Source organism: Chaetodon trifascialis, chromosome 6 (genome assembly GCF_039877785.1).
Source record: "Chaetodon trifascialis isolate fChaTrf1 chromosome 6, fChaTrf1.hap1, whole genome shotgun sequence".
Lineage (NCBI taxonomy): Eukaryota > Metazoa > Chordata > Actinopteri > Chaetodontiformes > Chaetodontidae > Chaetodon > Chaetodon trifascialis.
The window spans coordinates 10978006-11001768 of NC_092061.1; the positions used below are offsets into that span (position 1 = coordinate 10978006).

The 23763-nt window shown below is 41.7% G+C and overlaps 2 protein-coding genes across 8 annotated transcripts in view; both read left to right on the plus strand.

The window, feature by feature from the left end:
• trim36 (tripartite motif containing 36) overlaps positions 1 to 3496 on the plus strand; it is a 32251-nt gene extending 28755 nt beyond the window's left edge. For all 6 annotated transcript variants that reach the window (XM_070964487.1, XM_070964486.1, XM_070964489.1 and 3 more), the window contains one exon: positions 113 to 3496. In XM_070964487.1, coding sequence (XP_070820588.1) covers positions 113 to 482 — 370 coding nt within the window. In that variant the 3' untranslated portion in view covers positions 483 to 3496. The remainder of the gene's footprint in view (positions 1 to 112) is intronic.
• A 715-nt stretch (positions 3497 to 4211) lies between these two features.
• Positions 4212 to 23763, plus strand: part of ccser1 (coiled-coil serine-rich protein 1) — a 116561-nt gene continuing 97009 nt past the window's right edge. Inside the window, exons 1-5 of one of the 2 annotated variants that reach the window (XM_070964116.1) lie at positions 4212 to 4417; positions 10716 to 11730; positions 12481 to 12898; positions 15986 to 16170; positions 23526 to 23616. In XM_070964116.1, coding sequence (XP_070820217.1) covers positions 10741 to 11730; positions 12481 to 12898; positions 15986 to 16170; positions 23526 to 23616 — 1684 coding nt within the window. In that variant the 5' untranslated portion in view covers positions 4212 to 4417; positions 10716 to 10740. Of the gene's footprint in view, positions 4418 to 8705; positions 8788 to 10715; positions 11731 to 12480; positions 12899 to 15985; positions 16171 to 23525; positions 23617 to 23763 lie in introns of those variants that run through there. The other variant, XM_070964117.1, reaches the window with a different exon arrangement.

The window sequence follows — 23763 nt, forward strand, 5'->3', positions numbered from 1 at the left end:
ATCTCTCTGCTTTCTCTTTTACACATGATTTTGACTCTAGCTTTGATGTAAGATTGAAAACTTTGATACATGTCTCTGTCCCCATCTAACCCCTTCTTTTATCTCTCATCAGGTATGACCATGACAGTGGCCATGACAGCGGCAGCGAGGACACATGCTACGAGCTCTCCCAGCCCTTCACCCTCCTCACCCTGGGCATGGGTAAACTCTTCATCCCCAAGGCCTCTTCATCCTCTTCTGTTTCCACTGCAAGCGCACCGCCCGGCGACCCTGGCAACCGCGTCCTTCCCTTGCCACAGCGCTTGGGCATATGTCTCGATTATGATGCATGCCGGGTGTATTTTTATGATGCCGACACCATGAGGTGCCTTTATGAGAGGCAGGTGGATTGTTCCGGAACGATGTATCCGGCTTTCGGCCTCATGGGCAGCGGCAAGGTTCAGCTGGAAGAGTTCACCACCGCCAAGAGACTGACCTTCTGAGGAGGGATGGTGTGTGTTGATGCATCTGGACCTGCATCTATTTAATCTTTGACACGCTCTTGGAAGAGCAAGTTTTATTGACAGGGTGATGGAGTATAATCCAAACTATTTTTCTGAAGGTCAGATAAGGCAGATGTGATCAGGGTCCTTGGTCCTAAATGTGAAATGGGATCTCTGCCAGAGACTGGCCTGCTTAGAGTTGGCATGTATAATGTATGATCCACACACAAGAGCATGGCACTGAATATTAGTGTCCACATACAAAGGTCTTCAGAGGCTGGCATATGGTATGTGAAAAGTCTTCTCTGCATACCAAAGTCTCTTTATCTGTTAATTGTATTTGACCTGGTTTTAATTGCCAGCTATGATCAGCTGGTATTGCAGTGGAACCGGCTGCAAAGTTGTTCTGCAGCTACTTTATATCTTTACTGTTTAAACATGAAACGCCTTCGAGCTTACACTTACACTTCCTGTTTTGCCAGGTTTATGTTTCTAGATTATTTTCTGTGTATTAATTATCGGGTGATCTTTCTTCCTTTGGCTCCTTTCTGTAACTCTTTGTCTAAATGTAGCAGCGTAGGTTTAGATGTAATCTTGGTGGACCTGAGAGAGCCTTGTAGCTACTTTAAAGCTAGCGCCTTTGTGCCTTTTTTTTTAGGGAATGGCTCACTTAGTTTGCTCTAGCAAGCAGATGTTGATGTCTTTGCACAAGCATTATGGACATAGTTATCAGCATAAATACTGTATGTGAGTTTTTACTGTAGGTAGTTTGATCACAGACACTGGTGTCAAAGTTACAGTTAATATTCATTCTCACTTGTTACTTATTTACTCTTGACTTTATCACAAAAAACACTACTTTTCCTCCCTTGTCACAGTTTTTGTTGAACTGTTTTTGCACAATGTGATTAAAGAAGCCTCGCACATAATAACTTTACAATCATCACATTTTGCTCACTACCTAGTTAGCTTCTTCACTTTAAAGGTTGCAGACATAATCAGCACATTGATGTCTCACAATGACGTTCACCTTTTGCTAACATAAACGTGAATCCTGGAGTAGTTACTTGGATTTAAAAGCCTCTCACTGTTTGCACAGCACTGAATGTGACTTTCAACATCATGCAACCAGCCGGGTACCAGAAGACCGTGTACTTGTCGTCAACATCAGTTTGACAGCTGCAAAGTCACTAACAACCAAAACGCGTTGGTTCTGGTGCTATCTTAAGTGCAACACACAGCTCTGTCTCTAGCAGCCTTTGGACACAGTTTAACAAAAAACACAGTTATTCAGGTTCTTACAAAAAGTGCTATCACAAAACACACTGTTCAGTACCTTTGCTATCAAAACCACCGTTTACCTGCAGTGCAGACACACGAAGTGTAGCATATTAGCATGTCACTGGTGAGTTTGGCTATCAGACAGACGCCTAAGTGGTTTATTGGCTTTGATCAAATCAGCTCAGATATTCACGTCTAAGAGAGCACACCAGACAGACTGTTTTTCCTGGCAACCACACTTGGTTTTTGTATAGACATATACTGTAAATGTGCCTGCACATGGGTTTGTGTGTACATTCATGTATATTTTGATTTCTGGAGGGTTAGGTTAATCGGTGTGTGTGCGTTTTCTCAGGTTTCTGGCCCTGATTGGGGCCGAGTGCTACCTACCTCTATCCGTCAGGCCTGGAAAACCTTAACTACTGTACCTTTCCTCGCAGAAACAAGTTCGGTTTGATTTGCAGCTTTGTCCGTGGCCGTCAGTTCAGTATCTCCGCCTTCTCTTTAATCTCAGATAATAAGCTGGTCTTTTCAAAAGGTTTGATTTAACTTCCGTGTACATATTAATCCAGAGTATATTATTTTCAGTGAAATAAAGTACATCTTAAATGTTATCAGTCGGTGTTTGCTTGTGGACTTGAGAGATATGTATCACTATTGGTGGATATTACTGTAAACAGATGTTACTTGTTCAGCTGCCTTCGTCAAGGGAGTGTTCTTCAAATGGTACTAACAACCTTTTCTTCCTCCTTTTTGTGGTGTTGGTTTGATTAGTCAGTTTACATGTTTTGTTTGTATAGTGTGGAACACTTTTTTTTGTTTTGGGTTAAAAACATTTAATAAATTCATGCTCTTACATTTAGCTGGACAAAAACGTTCTGCAGTCTTAAACTGAAATACTGGATTTCTGTGACTTTGTGCATGTTTGTCTCACAGGCGTCGCGGTCCGTTATTTCAGACCTGAACCCTGATTCCTGTATTTGAAAACTGACCGTTCCATCATCTTTAAAACATGTCTATGCAGTTATGAATTGGCAGGGCAGGTTCACGGTTTTATTTCCATCACAGAATGTATCCCTGTTGATTACAGAACAAATGGCTGAATGTCGGCTTTTTTGTTTTTAAGGTGGTTTTCTTGTATTGGTTTTGCTCCTCTCGGGGCCACAGCACAGTTATAATGTAGTTAAATAAATCTGCTAAGGCTCATAATCTCTACATATACAGAGCTGATTTTCAGTAAAAATGCATGCTAGCCTGCTTTTCAGTGACAAATTTAGAACCAAATATTTTGCAGGCTGGCTCTCAATCGAATTCCGTGCTAGCACTTTAAAAATCTGTAGCATGTCAGCGACTGTTTGGCTCTGCAGGTGTGTATAATAGATGTGTGTGTGCAATATTATTAAGCAGGCTGTAGAATAGATGGACTTAAAGACAATTTGCACTGTTAATAGTTTATTTTGTGGTTTTAAATTGGCTTTTCCTTGATACAAAGTGAATTTTAAACACTACTTAATTTAGTTTTTCCTCTGTAATACTCAGACTCTAAATTAGTGACAGTGCATTTGTCCCTGTGTGTTTTCTCCAGAGGATTTGGATGTGGTGTGTAGGCTAAATGGTGGGTTTCTGTATGTGTTGTAAAGATGTGGAAATGTTGTCCTTTGCTCTGATTCCTGGGAACGCTACACTTTTTAATTTGCTGTGTGGGGATTTCGTCAAATAAAACTAGTGTGTTTTTAAATCCATATTGTCTCTTTAATATTGTTCACGCATTTGTGCAGGTGTATAGTTACTCTTCGATCAACTTAACAGCTCTGGAGCTGTCCTTACACATGGTCAGTTAATGAATCCTTTGTTAATTCTGTGTTTATATATTGATGTTATTGCTGCTAACTGCTTTATGCAGTCTCATGATTCTAGTCCATCAAATGCATTTAGGAATACATTTTTTATTCTAATTTTTCATTTAATCTTTAGCATCCTGGCTTTAATTTTTGACTAATTTTGTCTCAGTGTGTATATTTGGCACACAATATTTAGTAGCATTGTTTTTCGTGCATCATTTTACAACATATATAGTATTCTATTTCACTTATTGCTGCAGTGATACTTAATTTGCTATGTGTCAAATTTATCTTATCTAACACAAAGCATATCCTGCACGTTAACATACCAAAGGGGAACACAGAGCTATATTTATGGAAGCCAAGTGAATATCAAATAATAATAAATAAAAAAAAAAGTCTGCAGTTTAAATCCTAACATTTTATGGACAGCCTGGGTTTAATGATGAAATTCGCCAGAGAGAAATTGAATTGTCCGCTCATCCACCTGCTGAAGGATGCTGAGCTGCTGGAGGAGGAGGAGGTGGAGCAGCAGGAGGAGGAGGAGGAGTAGGGACGTCACGCTGTGCACGCTCGCGGCCTGTCGTTGCAACGCGGAAGAGACGAAGAAGGAAAGGAGACTCCACGTCACTGAGGTGTAATATCGGCGTCAGTGCAACACACGGTGCTACCTCAGTACGATTCCAGTACCATTGTACGATTCCAGATATCCTCATGTAGGCTTCTTTCAACTCGCATGACCACAAAGCGAAGATATATTCAGCTGTTTCCGCACTGAGCGGCCTCGGTAGAGACTCTGGGAATCCGCTGAAGGTACGTTAACTGACGGTTGTCCGCTGCCTGCTAGCCAGCCCGGCTGAACCACCGGACGGTGCCTGCTCGGTATTTCCTCTGGTGACCTTTGTAGCTTGAAGGAAGCAATGGACTGCGTTTTATTGATATAATGTCGGACGCACCATTAGCGCCAGAGTGTGCTCTTAACGGTGGGCTGTCAGTGGATGGACACAGCTAGCTAGTCTGGATTTAAGGTCGGGAGCCGTTAAAGCGTTGTTGACGTTCCGGTTTGACAGTTCTTGGTGTCCCGCTGGACTGCTGCTGGTGACATTTACATGTCTGCATGATGATGACTGTATAATCTGATGACTGGCTATATCTAATAGCCTGACAGAATGAAAAGCAGCCGGGCCTGTTGAACAGTTGCAAGAATTGTGTGTACAGTAATATAAAAAAATACTGTAAGCACTCAGTAACAGCACACTGAGGCCCATGCATTGCTGATTTTGATGTAATGTAAGACATTAAACGTGGAGTAACCTCCAGTCATTAGTCATTACAAGGTGTCACTGTATCTGCAACCATTAATGCTACACTTCAGTTTTTTGGCATTAAAGATCTCAGGCTTTTCTGTGCACACAAATGACATATTTCTCTGAACATCAGTGTTAGTAAGTACTTCTCTGTCATGGTCACTCTAAAATGTGCAGTTTTATCACATGTTTTGAGGGAGCATGCAGTTGGTATGCTGACTGCATGAATGTTCATCAGAGCTGCTGCCTGTGAAGTGAATGTTCATGTCACCACCCTAAGCAATCTCCAGTATTGGTAGTACGCCCAACCGACCTTCCAACTGCCGACCACATGTAACCACGCCAGCCCAGGACTTCCACATTTGGCTTCTTCACCTGCGAGATCATCTGAGACCTGCTACCTGGACAGCCAAGGCAAATAATTTATGCACCGACTGAAGCTCATCTGTGTGCTCGTCCTCACCGTGGTCTCGACCCTGCAGTTTGTCATTGCAACCGACTTTAGTGGGCAAGTGCTCACCTTCAATGGCATCTGGCACTCTGGAGAAGTGTCCTATTCACGGATGAATCCCGGTTTTCACTGTGTACCGGGCAGATGGCAGACAGCGTGTATGGCATCGTCTGGGCGAGCGGGGTGCTAATGTCAACGTTGTGAACATAGTGCCCCATATGGCGGTGGGGTTATGGTACTGTCAGGCATAAGCTACAAGCAATGAACACAGATACATTTTATTGATGGCAGTGTGAATGCACAGAGATACTGTGATAAGATCCCCAGGCCTACTGTCATGCCACTCATCCGCCGCCATCACCTCATCACTGCAGCATGATAATGCACGGTCCCATGTTGCAGTGATGTGTACACAGTGCCGAGAAGCTGAAAGCATCCCGGTTCTTTCATGACCTGCATACTCACCAGAGATGTCACTCAGTGATTGTGTTTGGGTTGCTCTGGATCGGTTCGCACAACAGCATCTTCCATTTCCTGCCAATATTCAGCAACTTCGTACAGCCATTAAAGAGGAGTGGACCAACATAACCACAGGCCACAATCAACAACCTGATCATTGCTATGCAGTGGAGATGTGTCACACTGCATGAGGCAAATGGTTGTCACACCAGACACTGACTGGCTTCATGCATATCTGTAGCCCTTATCATGTAAAGCTGGTGTTTTGCTTGCGTTTTGCCCACGTTTTGCCCATTTGCATGTGTTTTCTTAAGCTGAATTGCATTGAGCTCTTGGCTGCCATAGATTTCATAGTTAACCCATGCGGTATCCAGATGTCAAATTGATATTAATATAATGGGATGTGTAGTTTTTGCAGCTTGTTTCTTTAGCCCCGAACAAGATAGGACATATGTTCAGTCACAAGAGAGATTACATTTGTCATTTGAGTCAGTAGTTTAAAAGGCGTCCTGTTGTTGTGACCGCATGTCCTGGCTTGCATAGACGAGGTTAGCAGTTTTGTTATGCCTGCCATAATTGAGAAAAATTGGCGATGTCTAAAATTGATTGATACTTGATGAGCCACCATCTTTTATTTTTTGAGCTATTAGAAATAGACAGGAAAGGGGGAGAGAACAGGGAAGGCATTCAGCTGATGGCCAAGGGCTGGATTGAACCTGGGCTGCTGCTGAGCTACATTCGGCGCACACTCTACCAGGTGAGCTACCAAAGCACCCTGGGTTATTTAGTTTTGATGATATCACCTACCACATCATGGAAAACCAGCTAACTCTGTCCATGAAAATAAAAGCTTCTAAAATCAAATCCCCCTCAGGCTGACTGGAATAAACCTTACAGAGTCTGTGGTCGAGCTGCTGTGTTACATTTGTTTAAAGTAATCTCAAGATGCAGTATGAGTCTCCAAGAAACTGTGAGAGTTTGTATGAAGCACACTATTTTCTGTATTCAGTCGGCACAAAGTATAGCAGTGTTGCCTAATTTTCCATTCCATGTAGTAGAAGATTATGGTGTTGCATTTAATATCGTTATTGTTGTGAAAAGATCCCATCAAGAACCTGTTTTCTAGGGAACACCCAGTTATTCCCACCCCATACACGCCTTTTACAGTACTCTTTCAAACTGACGTGTTCGTGCATCAGTGTGAAGCTGCCTTGAAACGGGAATTTGCTTTATTATATAACTAGTGTGGGCCCGGGCTGTAGAGTGCATTGATACAACAACGCCAACTCCACAGCAGTTCAGGAATAAAAGACTTCAAGCTAAGCTGGTTTACTTGGCATATGTTGTGATTGTTAGGATCATGGCAGGAGGCTCCCCTGAACTCCTAGAGCTACTGAATTCAAAACAATCCATTACCAACATATTTTGTGCGTTGTATGTGCATTACAACAGTGTAGGACTGGACGATTAGTTGAATTTTATTTTCAATTACTTTTTTGGCTCCCGGTGATCATGGAAACGATATAATCGAGATACAAAACAAACATTTATTGTGCTGCGTTCTGATTTGCAGTGATGCTCTTTTGTCATGTGTGATGAACTCAGCTCATCCCTTTCCTTTACAACGGTGCGCTTTCGCCTCAAACAAACTGGATTTTGAAGCACATCTATCTGTGCTGTTACGGTACCTATGCTTGGAATGACCAGTCAGTATGACTGTACAGCATCATTGCTTTGCTTTGTTGAACAATTTCTGATAATATTGTTGTTTCTGATGCAATTGCAGAGCCTTTACACCAAATTGGTACTGATTGGCATTGTGTTATTTACCCTTTTCCACTGGTGAACATTTTATCATTTTGATTCGCTGTGAATGTGTGCCGCTGCTTCAAAATGAAACTGCTGAAATACTCAGAAAATGAAGCACTCTAGAAACCTGCCGCCGGTATCTGTAAATCTCAGAAATATATTTGTCTCGTCCTCTCTGAATGTGCTTAATTTATTTCAGTCCAGCCCACATTCAAATGAAAGTCAGGCAAACACACAGCAAATCAAATTGTGTTTGCTCTAAACTTTGTTATTCAACACAGCAGCACTGCCGCTAACTGCAGTCCAGAAAAAAGGGAAGAGGAACTGAGTTTTGCTCTTCTGTAACACAGGTAGTCTCACTTCTTGTGCAGTGAGGAAGTAAACTCATACTTCTACCTCTTTTTGTAAGTCTAACCTGAGCAGATTTCATGATAAGGTATCATGCTGATCAAAAGTGTTTCAGTCACATACCTGCATTAGGTCATTATGCACAGTCCCATAATGGCAAATACAATTGTACGTAGAATCTCTGGGTTTTCGTATTTCCCCTGATATATCAGGTAAATAACACGTTTTCAGTCTGTAAAAATCTCTGTCTAATTAGTTGGATGTCTTAACTTGTCTTAATGAGCCAGGTCGGAGCGTCAAGACCTGGCCAAATAGCTGTGTGGTGGTGATAAGAAGCTAAACACCACCGAACATCCAAATAGGGAAGTCTCAAGCTGCCTGTGCAGGTCAAGTGTGTTTTGACCTGCACAGGCAGCTTGAAGTGAAGCAGGACAAACAGACCAATGCATAACAGCATCTTGTTTTGTGTGTGTACCTCATTGCAGTGTTTACTCTGTCATGACTGTAAATGCTGCTGGCCTTCTCCAAAATCCGTTTTGATAATATTTATGGACCTTTTTATATATTCCACCGAGGTAACTCCGTATGAAAATAGAAACTGCCTCACTGTGTATTTAGTACCTGATCAAATTTACTTTCAAGGAGGTGGCACACTCATAAGCCACTTCAGTAAAGGGTGTTAATGTAAGCTTATTACACAGAGATCGAAAACAAAACACTTCAGTAGCTCGACCAGAGGCAGCTTCTTCAACATTACAAGGACCACATAGTCACTGCTTGGCTAATTAATGGCAGAAAAGAATGAAAACGTGAGTATTTACAGAAATGAATTGAATCTAAGACTCAATGCGTGAAACCTTGCTCAGCTCTTAAAAGCAGTGAGACAATAGTCCTGCTTGCAAAGTGTTTACTAAGAGGCTTTCTGATTGTAAAATTGTCGAAAGAGATTTGTAAATGAAGATTACATGAGGCACAACATAGTATTCTGGCACTCTTCATTTTTACTGTCAAAGAGAGACTGAGCCACAGGCCAGATAGTTAACACTTGTCCTCACGTTTAGCATGGAACTTTTGCGTGAGATGATAATCTCCTACTTTGCCTTTCGTCTTCTTTTGCATGTCTTGCCTTCACCATTTTAAGCAATACGTACACAAAAGTCTTGGGAGCACAGAGTAGATGGACTGTGTCAGAATCAACACTTGTTTGCATGAGTCGTGAGAACCACCGCAAACGCTTGAATAATTCTAGGGAGTTCTGTGGCGTGTGGTCTGCATTCGATCTTTAAACCTCCCTCGCTTTCTTCCCCTCTCTCTGTCCCTCTCGCTCGCCCTTTGGGTCGGCCCTGTCTCTTCATGTCTCAGCTGTCACCCCTCCAGGTCTCATACCTGCAGTCGTCACATGCATTGTACAGACTTTCTTTACATCAGATTAAGTCTGAACTTGAACATATGATGTTTGGATAAGCATAAGCTTGGTGTGCTTGACTAAATGTTGTGTTTTGTTACAGATCATTTTGTTTTACTTCATTATAAGTAGATAAAAAAAAATAACTGATCTCTTGATTTTAGTTGAATATGTCAGATTTAGGGTTAAGAGTGCTAGTTCATTGAGTGACATCCCTGTGATAACGTTAGTCCTATCTTTATTCTCATCATGTATGGATGTACCAGAAACAGAACTGCACCTCTGCGAAGCATCTTCAGTATGCTGGGTATTTTCAGACAACACTTTATAAGTACAAAGAAAAAAAGGAAATGAGTTTTGCTTCTAAAAATTTTCCGGCTGAAATGTTTTCATCACATAAACTTCACAGGGAGACAGTCAAGCAGCAACAGGGTGAACCTTGCTGTTTTTGTTTACATGTGTATTACAAATGCCTGAATAGCAAAAATCTATCACATATGGCACCATTTGCAACAGAAGCATCTGCAGGACAAAGAGGCAGCATTAACTGACTCAGTGAGCGTGGGAAATGTGATCCCTTAATCTGAGATTTCTCACTTCAAACAGTCTGTGTGTTGAAGCTCCTTGTTTAGATTTTTTTAAAATAGTGAAATACTGTGTGCTGATCCTGGGAGTTAGCATCACAGAGAACTTGTCGTGGTCATGGAGTTATTGGAAATTGAATCACATGAGTCAGAAACAACCCTGCGCAGCCACCCCTGGAATCCATTTCTACATATAGTATAATACAAATTATATTATTGTAGCTCAATCTTTATCTGCGGCTGTGCAGAAATACCAGGTTTAAACAGACAAGCCAAGAAACGAACAAAGAAAAAACTTGGCAGCATTCGAATGTTGATTTAATTCATGTCAACATTATGAATGAAGCTGTGAACTATTCAGTAAAGCCGTACTGCTCACTTTGCTGCCGTCTGGCAAGCGATACTCAAGTATCCTCTGCTGTACCACCAGACAGCAGAGCAGCTTCTTTCCTCGGGCTGCGAGACTCCTCAACTCATCCTCTGCACTCCACCCGAAGGAAAACATTTTTTCTTCTGTGGTATAAAGTGACTACAACTAGTATTTTATTGTGCAACTCTGTCTTGTAAAAGGACAAAACAATGAACCTCGAATTTGTGGTTGTCACAATTATCGAGTGCTTCATCACTTACTAACAATAGGATGTAAAAATCTTCTTAGCCAGGATTTTGTCTGGATGCCCATTGAATGTGAATCTGTGTTGATAGTTACATACGTTAACTGTCATTTTATTTCTGTTTGTTCCCTCAGAGTTCCCCTCTGCCTCAGCGTCTAGATGGGTGAATCAGGCTCACGCCGTTCCACTCTTGTGTCACGCCTGCCGATCTTCCGCCGCAGCAGCAGTAAGAGGCAGGAGTCTCTCCCCTCCTCTCCGTCTTCAGGCGGAGTGGGAAATGGCGTCCACAGCTCTTCGCCCTCCAGCACCAACTCCAGCTCTGGCAGCACCGGGAAGCGCCGGAGCCTTTTCCGCACTCCGTCTCTCAGTTTCACAGCTAAACGGAATAGTGAGCCTCGTGTGCAGCCTATAAACCTGAACCTCACACCTCCGCTGACCCAGAGCACGGACTCAAACGGAAATAACCAGCAGACGATAACAACCTCACTGTCAACAGGCTTCAGTGAAGGTGGTGGACGCCCCAAGTCACGTCACTCGTTTGGTTTCGGCAGCCACAAGAAGAAAATCACACGCTCTCAGACCGAGGATTTTGAGAAAGCGTCCTCGTCCTCCTCCACAACCAATCGCAATGTGTTTATAAACTGCATCAGTGGCTCAGGGGCCAATGAGGGCGACGACTCTGGGTTCCTCGATGACTACAGTGGTGGCAGTAGTAACACCAAACGGACTTCACGCCAGAAGAAACAGCTGCTGCCCAAATCTTTCTCAGCTCACCACCGCTTCTCCCGGACCTCCGATCACCACAGACCTCCAGAAGTGAATCTGGAACCTCCAAGCTCCGCCACCATCACTCCAGGGGCAGGAGGGCTCACCCCGGGGTCGTGGCCAGGTGAGCTGCTTGGTGCCGGCGGTGAGAGCTCACTCCAGTCCCCGATGATATCAGAAGACCGAACCACGGCCATCACCCCTTCAGAGTTCATCCCCATCACGGAGGATTCTGTATCCGAGGTGGATGCTCTGCCAGCTCCCAGCCCCGGATCTGGCTTGGGCCCAGGACCTGCCTCTGTGCCTGGGCTGGCTACTGACACAGCTCCACCCGACCCCCCACCTGCTCCAGAGAACTTCAGCGTGGCTGTTTCTACCTCCCAGGTAGCTCATTTTATGCCCTTCGCTCCATCATTCTGAATAAGTGAAGTTGCTTTGGAATCAGATTCACCAGTACAGACATACAGCGTGTTTCATGTTACAGGATGAGCTTCGCTTTGATAAGCATACTAAATAATCTGAACAATAAAAGTCTTTTTGCTTGTACAAACAGGAATTTATTTGGGAAAAGATGTCAATATTAGTGCTTTAGGAACAGACAGTACAACCACAGGTGCCCTTGGATGTCAGGAACGAAACCCATAAAAGAGGAATATTTATGACCACTGTGTGGAACCTGTGAAATGTAGCATAAAAATTGAGCACCGGGCATGAAAAGTCCTTTTATTGAAAGAGCTAAGGCATGAAAAATAAAACCTACGCATGTCTGCAAACTGCTCTCCACATTTCACACCTTTGTGCCCCACAACTTTTGCTTCTTCAAAGAATTTATTTTATTTTATTTCCTGGTAGAGGAGGGAACACCAGGAAGGAAAGCATTTACCCAGTGTAACAGTTGCAAAGACAAAGCCCTCTACTTAGTCCATTGAAGAGTAAATACTGTATGACTGTGATCTAAACTGCACTGCTGCCTGAGGACACAAATAACCACCTGCTAAATGAGCTCTAATGTAGGCTCTTCTTTCTGTAAACTGCTTTTTGCTTTATTGGAGTCCACAGTTGTATTTGAATGCAACAATTTAAAATGTTATTACTTTGTTTTTACACACACTCAAGAAAATGTCCTCTCGGCAGGTTTTCTTCACTCCAGCCCAGTCCAGCACTGAGAAACCTTTACTCCCTGACACCAGCACAGCCAACAACACCGACTACGAGACTGCCATTTCCCTCTCAGAGCCCGAGACAGCTGTACCCTGCCTACCTCTGCAGGAACAATCACTGGAAGAGAGGAGGGAGAGGGAGGAGGAGAGAAAGGAAGCGAGGGAAGAGGTGTCAGCCGAGCAGAGGAAGGAGGTGGTAGAGGAGAGGAAGGCAGGTTACCACACAGAGACCACAAGTGAGAGCGAGGCATGTGTGGTGCGCAGCGAGGGTTGCCACTCGAACCCAGAGCAGTCGGAAAGGAGGGCAAGAAACACGCTCTCTGTTCAAGAAAGAGGAAGCTTCTGTGGCTGCCACGAACCCAGGTCCTCTCACTTGAGGAAACCACATGCAGGTATGAAGCTCAGTCAGACACTAGCGGTTTGATCACAGATTTACAGGCACACACACACACACACGCACGTAGTTTTCTTTACCCCTGTTGATGGGAGGAGTTTTTCTTTATCCAGTTCAAGGATGAAAGGACAGAGGGTGTTGTATGCTATGTGTATGCTGTGCTATATAAACAAAATGGACTTGGCTTGAATCAAGTATCATACACTAGTGCTCAATGGGAGCTACAAGCACAGGTTGATCCCTCGTTGTTACTGTGACACACAGACGGACACAAAGTTGGCTTCAACACTTGTTTGACATTCTTTTGTGATGAGGGCTTCATGAAATTGTTGACCAGGTATGTTATCTCAAAGGGCAGCACCACTATTGACTTCTTGCTACGCAGTGACGATGTGCTGGCACATGCAGATAGGTTTGTTTGTACACATGTGTCGCCTGACCCATATCATGATCTGCCTCTGTATTCTTCAAATACGTTCACAACAGTCTCTACCAAATGAGTCCAATGGTAAACATTTATTTGGTGGTGAATCCATACTCCTGCTCCTTCAGTGTTGTTTGTTTTTTTTATTACCTCCTCATGCACAACTGAACAAGTGTGAACAACATAGCAAATAAAAATCTGTGGGAGTTCATTAGCAAGCCTCTCAAACAGATTCCCTCAGGAAACTGTTATGTGAAGGTGATGCAAACTGGCCTAATCAGAATCAAAGCGTTATCATGTCAATGTCTCACTCAGCTTAATGATTGAAAACTGTGAAATGTTTTCTCTTATTTGTCGTTCTGGTAAAAGTTGATAGCGTTTCTACAGATATACTTTACATTCTCAGTCTTGTGGCTGTCACTCCTCCTACCAGCAGCAACTCAGACAGTTCATCTGCAAAAAAGAAAAATCTGCCTCAGTCTAATAAATCAATGCCAGTTGTGGGTTGACAGAAGAGAAAGAGTGTGTGTCATACTGAAAATGTATTCCATGACCAAAGATGATTTGTCACTGTCCTCCTCACTTTGTCGTCAGCTGCTGTAACATATTGCAGAAGAGGTTTTTTTTTAGCCAAGGCTTCTCTGATAAAGATAAAGTCTCCCTAAATCTGCTCTATTTTGCAACAACTGTTGCCGGCTTGCAGACTTTGATCAGACTGAAGACTGTATAAAACATGGATGTGGTCTCTATGACGTCTCCCATAGGTTTCTGAAGAGCCGTTGTGAAGCTCGGTAATGGTGCCTCCAGCTGTCGCCATCTTGGCAGCACCTGACTCTATTAAACCCCCGGCTAATCCAAAAATGGGCAAAGAGGTTGCTTGTGGGTGGAGCTGAGACAGGCCAAATGAAGCTAGCTGTCACTCAAAATAGACATGCCCATTATTATGCATAACTTGAAGCTTTGATATAGTTTAAATGGGGTGAGTTAAATAAAAATTCACCTGATGCCCTGTTATCACGAACAAGGGAATAAGCTATACAGACAAAAAACATTTTTTTGTACCAGGCTGTAAACATGTTTATTTCAGTTGTAAAGTGGGGCATTTTAATATGGGGGTCTGTGGGGATTGACTTGCTTTTGTAGGCAGCCTCAAGTGGCCAGGAACTTTGAGGAACTGCAGTTTTTGGCACCACCGTGTTGGCTTCATTTTCAGCCCTGAAGGTTGCCGCTTGGATCAGACACTGAAAATCATGAAATTCTGGCAGAGTTTATTATCCTTTCAGGAAAATAGATTGAGCATTCAAACTCATGAGGGGTGTTAGCAAATTTATGGTTTCACTAAGTAACCATGTAATTAGGAATCAGAGTTTAGTTGCAGCAACTGATAATTGCATAGTGCCGATGGAGACATGTCACTTTATTTATGCTCTGCTGGCAGGCAGAGCGCTATCACAGTCAAAGTATTCAACAAAATAACAAGGATTACAATTCCATTTAGAAATGCGGACATTTATACACATTCCAGCACAGATGTTGCTGTAGGAAGTGTGAGTCCTAGTTGAAATGCTGTTTCATCTAATCTTTCTGTATTACACTGAAACTGTGACTGGTGTAACTGTACAGTATGATGTGTGCTGCTGTCTGTGTTAAAGTTGGCATGACTGCATGATGACCTGACCTGCCCGACTTAGGTGGTATCAGTGGCCTAATGTGAGATTGCAAACACACACACGCACACAGTTTGTTGCAGTTTATGCTTGCAGGAAAGTAACTGAATATTGATTTATACTGAATTTCCAGCTTCCAGGCATAGGGAACTACTGACAGACTACAAAGATAACAGGGCAAACTTGTCTGTTGGGCTCTGCAAGAACAGTTTTAATATATTCATTTTCATGAACAGTGTCACAAGGCTCTGGTATGTGGGCCCCCATGTGCTGTAGGTCTGATTTCTGTTTCTCTTTTCTGTTTGAAATCGTCTGAACCTCTGGGTAAATAGTTGGAGACATGTGATCATGGGCCTTCTGCGAGGTTTTGCTGTTCAGTGGAAAGCCCTAACTGCGAATATCCCTGCTCATTTTTGACAAGTACACAAGAACAAAGACGAGACAGAGGACACACACATACACAGATAGGAAACTGTGTGTGTGTGTGTTAGTGTAAGAGGAAGAGCATGTGAAGTGCTGTTTTTAACAAACGTATTATAGCATGTTGCTCAATTAGAAGATGTGGTTTCGTCTCTGTTTTTTTCACATCTATCTATTAGTAGATCAAAAAAGAGCAATTATCGCAGTCTTCTGTTTGTCTGACTGAAGCGTAATGCCCCTGAAATCTCACTCATTATGTGGTTTTATTGTTGCACAGCAAGCTCTGTGGCACTCGAGCGATGTGATTAATACAAAACAGGCATAAATACCATTTGACCAAAAGCAGTGTGACTGAGCTTCACAACGGGAAGATTTAACTTAATTTAAAATGCTGAATGAGGAATTGCTGCTTTGTCATTAAGAAAAAAAACAGAACAAACAAACAAACAGCACATTTTCCTACAGGAAATAGGGCAGACCGCTGCCAACTGGATGTGGAATCCCTGTTACAACAACACCTTAATTAATTCTCTCTCTCTCTATCACTATTTTTGTGCGTCTTTACGTCCTCTAGCCTCCCTGTGTAGCAGTGTCAGCCCCTATCATGAGGTGATGCGGATGGAAAGACGTCTGCGCTCCTCGTCTGAGGGGGCTGGTGGGCCTCGTGTCCATGGAAACCACAGAGATGCCCCGGGCATGGAAGGATGTGGTCTGCTCAAGCACAGAAACAACTCCTCATCATCCAAACTGGGAAGTCTGGTAGGTCATGAGCTCTATCTGTGTGTATATGTTTGTGATTTTCTCTTGTGTGTGCCTTTGAAGTTGACTGTCTCACTGGTTTATGTGACAGATGTTCTGCTCAATAATCATCATATTTCATACTACATTTCCGCATATCCAGGAAAATGATATACATTTCCAAATATCCATTGTATCATTACAAGAAGAACCCTGCTTTTAAAGGGGATGAAAAGAGCGGATGTAATTGTCGACAATTGTAACCAGCTGCTAACAAACTCCCTTATAATGTGCTGTGTGATAAGGGATCCTTTCAAATCCCACGGAGTACCCAAGCCTCTGGCCATGAAAATACCAGAAGGGTTACAGTACCCTCTAGGCAAAACCAACCACAGTGCACTTGGTACTTTGCAGCTTTGATTCACAAAAATATTGCTTTTAATTTTCACTCACTTTGAATTAAAAAATGTTAAAATATTTATTTAGAAATTAACTGTGTCTGTTTGTATTTAGAGCTACAGCAAAAGCCGGTATGTTGGTGGTAATTACCACCCAGTTATCTCAGAAACAGACTCTTAAACTAATATTGAGATGTACAAGTTATCTAATGCAATATAAAGAGAGCTAAGAGAGAAGTGTCACACACAGTGATCCATGGCCCTGTACTGACTTTGCCATAACAAAGTGGCAGCTCAAGTCTTAATGTGTCACTCAGTGCAGTTATCCAACAGCTCAAGTTAAGCATAAGAATCTTTAAATAAGTAATACCGGTGCCTGAGTGTGTACAGTACACATGAATTTGAAAAGCACGTAATAAAAGTTTGGTTTCTTACATTTGAAGCTATTTAAGGCAAAGCCCTGAAATTAAGTTCAGTGCGAGTGTGGATAAAGTACTTTGAAAAACTTCCTCAATCATCTGTAGGATTTAAGCATGCCTGTATATCCTGCTTTTTTTAGCTTAGGCTGTCTAACAAACATGGAGCTGGTCTTTGTTGATGTATACTGTAGCTGTATCCACATTTGTTTCAGGGGAAGGGCTATAGCCACTGTTGTGTACGGATTGGTTTCTTACAGCTCACACAAGGAGGCTGTGTGGGAGGAAAGCTAGTTTAAGCCAATCCCGTTTATTTTACCAGGGACTATAGGCTTTTACCAAGAGATTAAAAAGGGCGGGGATATAAGCAGCATGTTGCTATGTACTTTAGTCTTCATCTGCTGCTTGACGTACACTTCGCCAAACATTCAGAAATCTCATCCTTTCCTTCTTTCAGCTTATGAAGGGCTCTTCAGGGACCAAACTCATGCAGAAGAAGCAGGGGCTTTGGAGTTTATATTAAATAATGCACTACCACTTCTCTTCCTTTTAGCGTTGTAAAACTTTGTTGGTTAGCAGAGGGCACTTGTAGCTAATATGAACAATGTCACAGTCTGCAAACAGTAATATCTGTAAAGTAAATGCGTAGCTAAAGCTAGTGAGGGGGTGAATATATGCATATACAATGTGGCTGACTGTGGTGTTTATGTGCTAAGGACGCCCGTGGGACATGGCACCTGCACAGGGCAAAACAGTGGCAGACTAGAGCTCACTATGCCAAATGGTCGATGTGCTTTATTATTGCTGTGTCACGACAGCCCAGACAGGAAATGATTATCATAAAGCAAATGAAGATTTGGTTTGCAGTAACAAATGAGGGATTTGTTGAATTCAGAGATAAAATATGAAGTATCTCTGTGAAGCGAAGCAAGGCTGTGTTTGCTTGAGCTGTTTGGTGATCTCATTTCCAGTTGTTATTGTTATTTTGATGCCCCCTTGGGATGCTATGAGATATTTATTTTCCCAGCATTCACAGTGTTGGCTGCTCATAAGTTTCGCAGTGACAGCTGTGATGACACTGAGGCAGGCTGAGTGAGATAAGAGAGAATTTCTTGGGAACGTCTTAGGTAATTCTTTTTTTTGTCAACTGCACACATGCACATTTGTTTGTAGTTTGATTGACATATGGCAGAAAAGTTCAACTGCAATCCAAATTACTTTGACTGTTGCTTATGCCTATCAGCAGTTGCTTTGCAGCTTGCTTGCTAGACGCTGTTGTAACGCAGGGTGCCTCTTGTTTTCATATCCTCCAGCCTGATTGCTGCCTTGTACAGGCTAGATGTAATCAGTGACACTTGTATTAATCATACCACAGATAAGATTCACCTCTCCAAAAAAAATTTGTAATAACCACAACCAGACTGCTGGTCTTTGAAATGAAAACCAATGAAGATGTTTACAAATGTAGATATTGAATGCTCACTTTGCCCAATGGCATCATAGAAAAGCAGTAACAACTGTCATAAACACATGAAATGGAATTACATTTCAGATCAAATTTTCTCTGAGGCGAGGTTTCCTAATGACACCTGGTCACAGTGCAGCTCTGAAAGCTGTGGTTGATAAACAGATGTATCCTTTGACTGATACATAAGGCGATGGCGAGATGATCTAATATGCTGTGAATAAACAGTATTACTATGTGATTAGATTGTGATTTATGCTTTATTTGTATTGTCCTCTTTTTTAATGAAGACAGAACAGACAGACCATTGGACAGTAGATGATACCTGACAACTTGTAAAACAGGAAATGAAAAGAAGCTGGGTATATTTCACTGTCAAGGTCTGTGGGTGTTTTTATCCATGATTGTCCTTTGGAGTCATAGAAGTCCTTATGAACCATGACTATGACTCTCGCAAAGCTAGAGTATTTTTACAGGTGGTTAAGTTATGAATTTAAGACTTTTGTTTTTTACAAATTAGTTTCACCATTATGGCGAAGAACCATCTGTGTGCCATCATGCTGCACTCATTTGCTTATTACTGAACAACTTAAACTACCTCTTGTAAGATATGGACCACTTTTATTTTGGAAATACCAGCAGGTTCCCATGCAGTCATGCACTCATCAGGTAAATGCCCTTATTCTGTAACCCGTTATATATATCATAGTGATTATGTCGAGATTGCTTCTTGTTCATATTCTAAATGTGTTAATTTGAACAGTATAGAGGCTAATACAATGGTAAATGCACCTGGAAAGAATGGAGTTGATAGTCAATTAGGGGCTCATTAGCTATCAGAGAGGAACAAGAGTCTGCAGGACTCCAGCCCTCGAGGCTGGAATTGACTGCCTCTGCTGTAGAAACGAGCTTTCTTAATATTCACTGAAAGTTCTTTTCATCCACCGCAATGCGGCTAATGAGCTCAAAGATGATCCTTTTAATAGCGTTTTGGTTGTGTTGATGCACTCAAGTGTTCAGAGTATTTATTTCTGCTTTATTTTGAAATGACTATCAAGAGTAACCTCATTGGCCAGCTGGCTCGAAATTCTTCAAATTCAATCGTGAGCTGGCACTGTGTACTGCCTTGTCCTAGTAAATGTAACGCTCTGTTTCATTAAATATACTTTTAGTGCTCAAAATGTATTTCTTCGCTTTAAGGTGCACATCTACCTTCCGCCTTCTGTGACCACCCGAGGCAACGATATAACCTTTTTAGTGGCTGATATTTTGACTTGTCATTGCAGAGCAGGTACAGGTGTAGCATAACAAATAACAAATGATGGTTTGCCCCAGTGAAGAGTGAAAGTGCTCTCAGGCTGTATTTCTCCAGGCAAAAGTTATTAGCTTGTTGTGGCAAAACGCAGGCAGCATAGGAAACAGCAGGAGTCGGATTATGAGCATAAACTGAGGGAACATGGCTGGCGGGTGAACAGCAGCACTCCACAAAGTTGTAAATTATACAGCTTCTTATCAAACACTGGCTTGGGTTTCTGTCACTGTCACTGCACTCTCTTATCTCACTATGCAGTTGTAAAACGAGAATATAAACAAACAGTATTTCCTGAATTAGAGGTCAGTCGCACCCACTCTCTCTAAGTAGCGTGTCGTTAAGGAACCTAACGATTCCACAGGTCAAAGTTCAGACTGAACTCTGCAGACGGTGAAAAAGGCGGGTCAATTTTAAATGAATACATACCTCGTTCTGCATAGAAAAAAAAGGGGAGCAAAAGCAGGTCTGGCTGTACTTTAAGCCGTTCCTCTGACCCAGCATGCACAACACCAGGGCCAGGAATCTGGAGCACCCAAATAGAGTGAAGTGCTTTTCCATCCATGTTAAAATGTCTGCTGTAAAAAGGTCAATAGACATGCAGATGCCCTCCAATATGTCCACGTACTTAATCAACTACTGTAGAAATCCTCATCGAATCAAGGCTACATTTTGCCCAAGTGGGAAATGTCGATACTCACTCATGACTGTGGTCATATTTCTGTCTCAGCAGCATCAGTCACAAAATGTTCTCATGAAGTTGTTGACTTAACAATATGTGATGGGAATCCTGAATTAAAATATGTACCTCAAATTTATGAGCATGGTGACAACATGAATTCTGATGCGAACAAATCAGTCAACAGAATAAAGCGCTGGGATTTATCATTGGTCTGTCCTACATTTTAAATTGCATTGCTTGGTAAATGTGAAAAAGGCTGTTTGCTTTGGTCTGGGGTGAGTGATTATTTTGTACTGACAGGAGTAAGAAAATAACAAATGTCAAGTGATGTCAGTGAGACAGTGTGCGTAAAAATCAGTTTCTTCTCATTCAACAGAGGGATTTACAATTTGACTGGACGCTCAGTCCTTTGTTCCCTCAGGCACATTGTAAACACAACTGGCTGTGAAGTGTCTGCTGAGACAGAATGAAAGTAATTTGTTAGTCCGTATATTTTCCATTGCTAGAAGCCATAATACCTGGCTGTGAAGGCAAATCTCTCTCCCTTGATCTTAATGCATTTACCACCCTAAAGCACTGAATGAATGTAATTTTCATAGACTGTATATAAGATTTCCACAGAATGTGAACAGAAACCAGTGGCCTTTAATGGATGGAAAGACCCGTTTGCTTCCTCTTCCTCATATGTTTTGGATGTCATTCTGCTTGGCAGTTAAGAGATGGAGCCATCTTTTAATGAGACCTGAATCTGATATTATCGCTATTAACTCAAGGATTATACTCACTCAATTCACATAAGCGAGGTAAAAAGGTGACATCTCTGGGTTATAAAATCATATTAACACATTTCTGTGGTTAGAGGGGCACATTCAAATGGGTAATTTAGCTTCCAATGAAGTCTGTGTGCAGTAGTATCACACGGTATGGGTCTTCATTTCTTTTCCAATACCTTTTAGCTATTAGCTTTAAAGCCTGAAATGAGGTCTTCTGTTCAATTGCACTGAGATGCATTCAGGTTTTTATTTTTATTTTTTTCTGATGTTTACTGCGCTGAGTATCTGGTGAAAAAGCAGAAACACATTCATACGAACACCGCTATGGCTACCTCGCATATGTATGGACTTGGAGAACATTGATTTAGCTATTTGGAAGTTCTTCTTCTTTTATGTCTCGCACACGGACACACACACACATAAAAATGGATGGAGTTGTGGTTGAACAGTTAAGTATGTCACTAAGCATCCAGCCTTCGCACTCAGATGGGAGGAGATCGATACAGAGTGTGGCTGTGAGGCTGTTTGTGTCTAAACAACAGTGATGAGAGCAGAACAGAGCTGGTCATTGGATTTTCAGATCCATCTGCATCTACAGATACTCCATGAGATAGGGGCACCATAGTTGATATTATACTTTGGTTAAGGTTTTTCATTTTATAAGTGCACAAAAGTTCAGATGAGGTCTTTCAAACTGATATTAAGCCTGTAGTGAGCATCATCTACTTATTTTCATTTTGATAACCTCGTCTATAAAAGTTGTTTCAGGTGAAAAAATGTGTTTAGAACCAGGTTAAAGCACTATTCACAATGAATAATTAGTTCTTTTGGCCTTGTGATGTTATTAGACTGGTGAGATTTGCTGCATCAGGATAATTCAATGTACTGTACGGCATTAAATAAATAGCAGCCTTGTATTGCTCATTATTTGTCTGAGGTCTTATAGTGCACCTACATGGTATACAGGCTAAATCAAATATAAAGAGCTATCTGCAAATATTATTTCGTTTTAGGTCCAAAGTAAATGGAAAGAAGTCTGCTAATGGTAATAGTGTGTGTGTGTGTGTCTGCAAATGCATGTATAATTCAGTGAAAATGTTCAACTTAATAAAAAGAGTGTTGTTCTTTTTTTACCAATGAAGTTTCCTGTCACAGGTATTTATACACAGCTAAAATGATTATACTTTCTCTTGTGTAATGCTGTGTTGTGTAAATCAGTTTATTTGCCAGTCTTTATTCTTGTAGCTACAACTTTTATTTTTTTATGCAGTGGATTTCCCTTTGATGGCCATCAGATGGCAGCATTGACTTTTCAACTGCAGCTGAACCAAAAGGGCCATCATGCATCATTACAACTTCATAATAGTACCAAAAACATGGGGGCAAGATTACAAATGAAGATTTTCTTGTGGGTATTAACTGGTTAAACAGGACTGCCAGTAGTCATGTGGATAACTGTGAAAAGCAGTATTTTCTAATATTTAAAGACTTAACAAATATAGAATCTATAATGTGAGTGGAGATGCTGCTGATAATACTCCTGATGGGTGGAGGGAGGGTGGTAACCCTTAATGGCATTCTTGAGTCATCATTGCTGGATTTTTGAGAACATTGGCACCAATGTCTGAGTTTGCTTAAAGTTGAATTTGAAGGTCTTTCATGAGATGCCTCTGCCTTTGCAATGAGACCAACACAGAGATGTACTGTATGTGGCACTGGGTTTGTCATAACTCAGGACTTAAACACCAAACTTAATTGCAGTTTAGTGGTTTTGCACACAGTTATGTCCAGATGACCTTACTTTAGCGAATTGCTATTGATTTGCAAAGTTTTTCCCGTTCAGCAGGTATTTATTTTTCCTGGAGAAACACAGGAAATGTTGACAGATGTTGCACAAAACTACAGCCTCATTTGGCACGTTCATTGCTTTCTCAAACCGAACCCTAATGATCTCCACATAACAGGAGCAGCAATATGTTTTCATGAGCTTGGATGCAATGATGAGGGACTAAATACCTCATTAGGTGCAGGCACAGTGAAAAAAATCCCATTACCTAATTTCATCCTAATACCGTACCTAATAACTAAAATAACATTGATATGATTGGTAATGTTGATAAAATCTCTCTTTCTGGTTGGGAAATCTCTTTATTGAATGTTATGATGAGTGTTGTATTAAAACTGTTCATCGTAATGACATGTTGCAACAAAAAGTTTAATTCCAAAAGTATTTTTTCCTCTATACAAATACAGAACAATCGCATTATTATCAGCACTTTTTTCAAATATAGATTGTTTGTTCTAAGTTTTGAGGTTTTGCTTTTCCTCTTCAGGATGTTTTAAACAACCTGGGTTCCTCAGAGCTGGACGAAGATGATCTTATGTTAGACCTGGACCTCTCTGATGATCAGCGACATCGACACGGTAACTTCACTTCATAACACCTGAAGTTTTTGTAGCAAGCAAAACAAACAACAGCCCATTAGAAGATTACTGCAGTACTGTAGATATTAGGTTTAAGTCAAATGCAGAATTCAACACAAACAGTTGGGGCAAAGACATGGCCTGTTA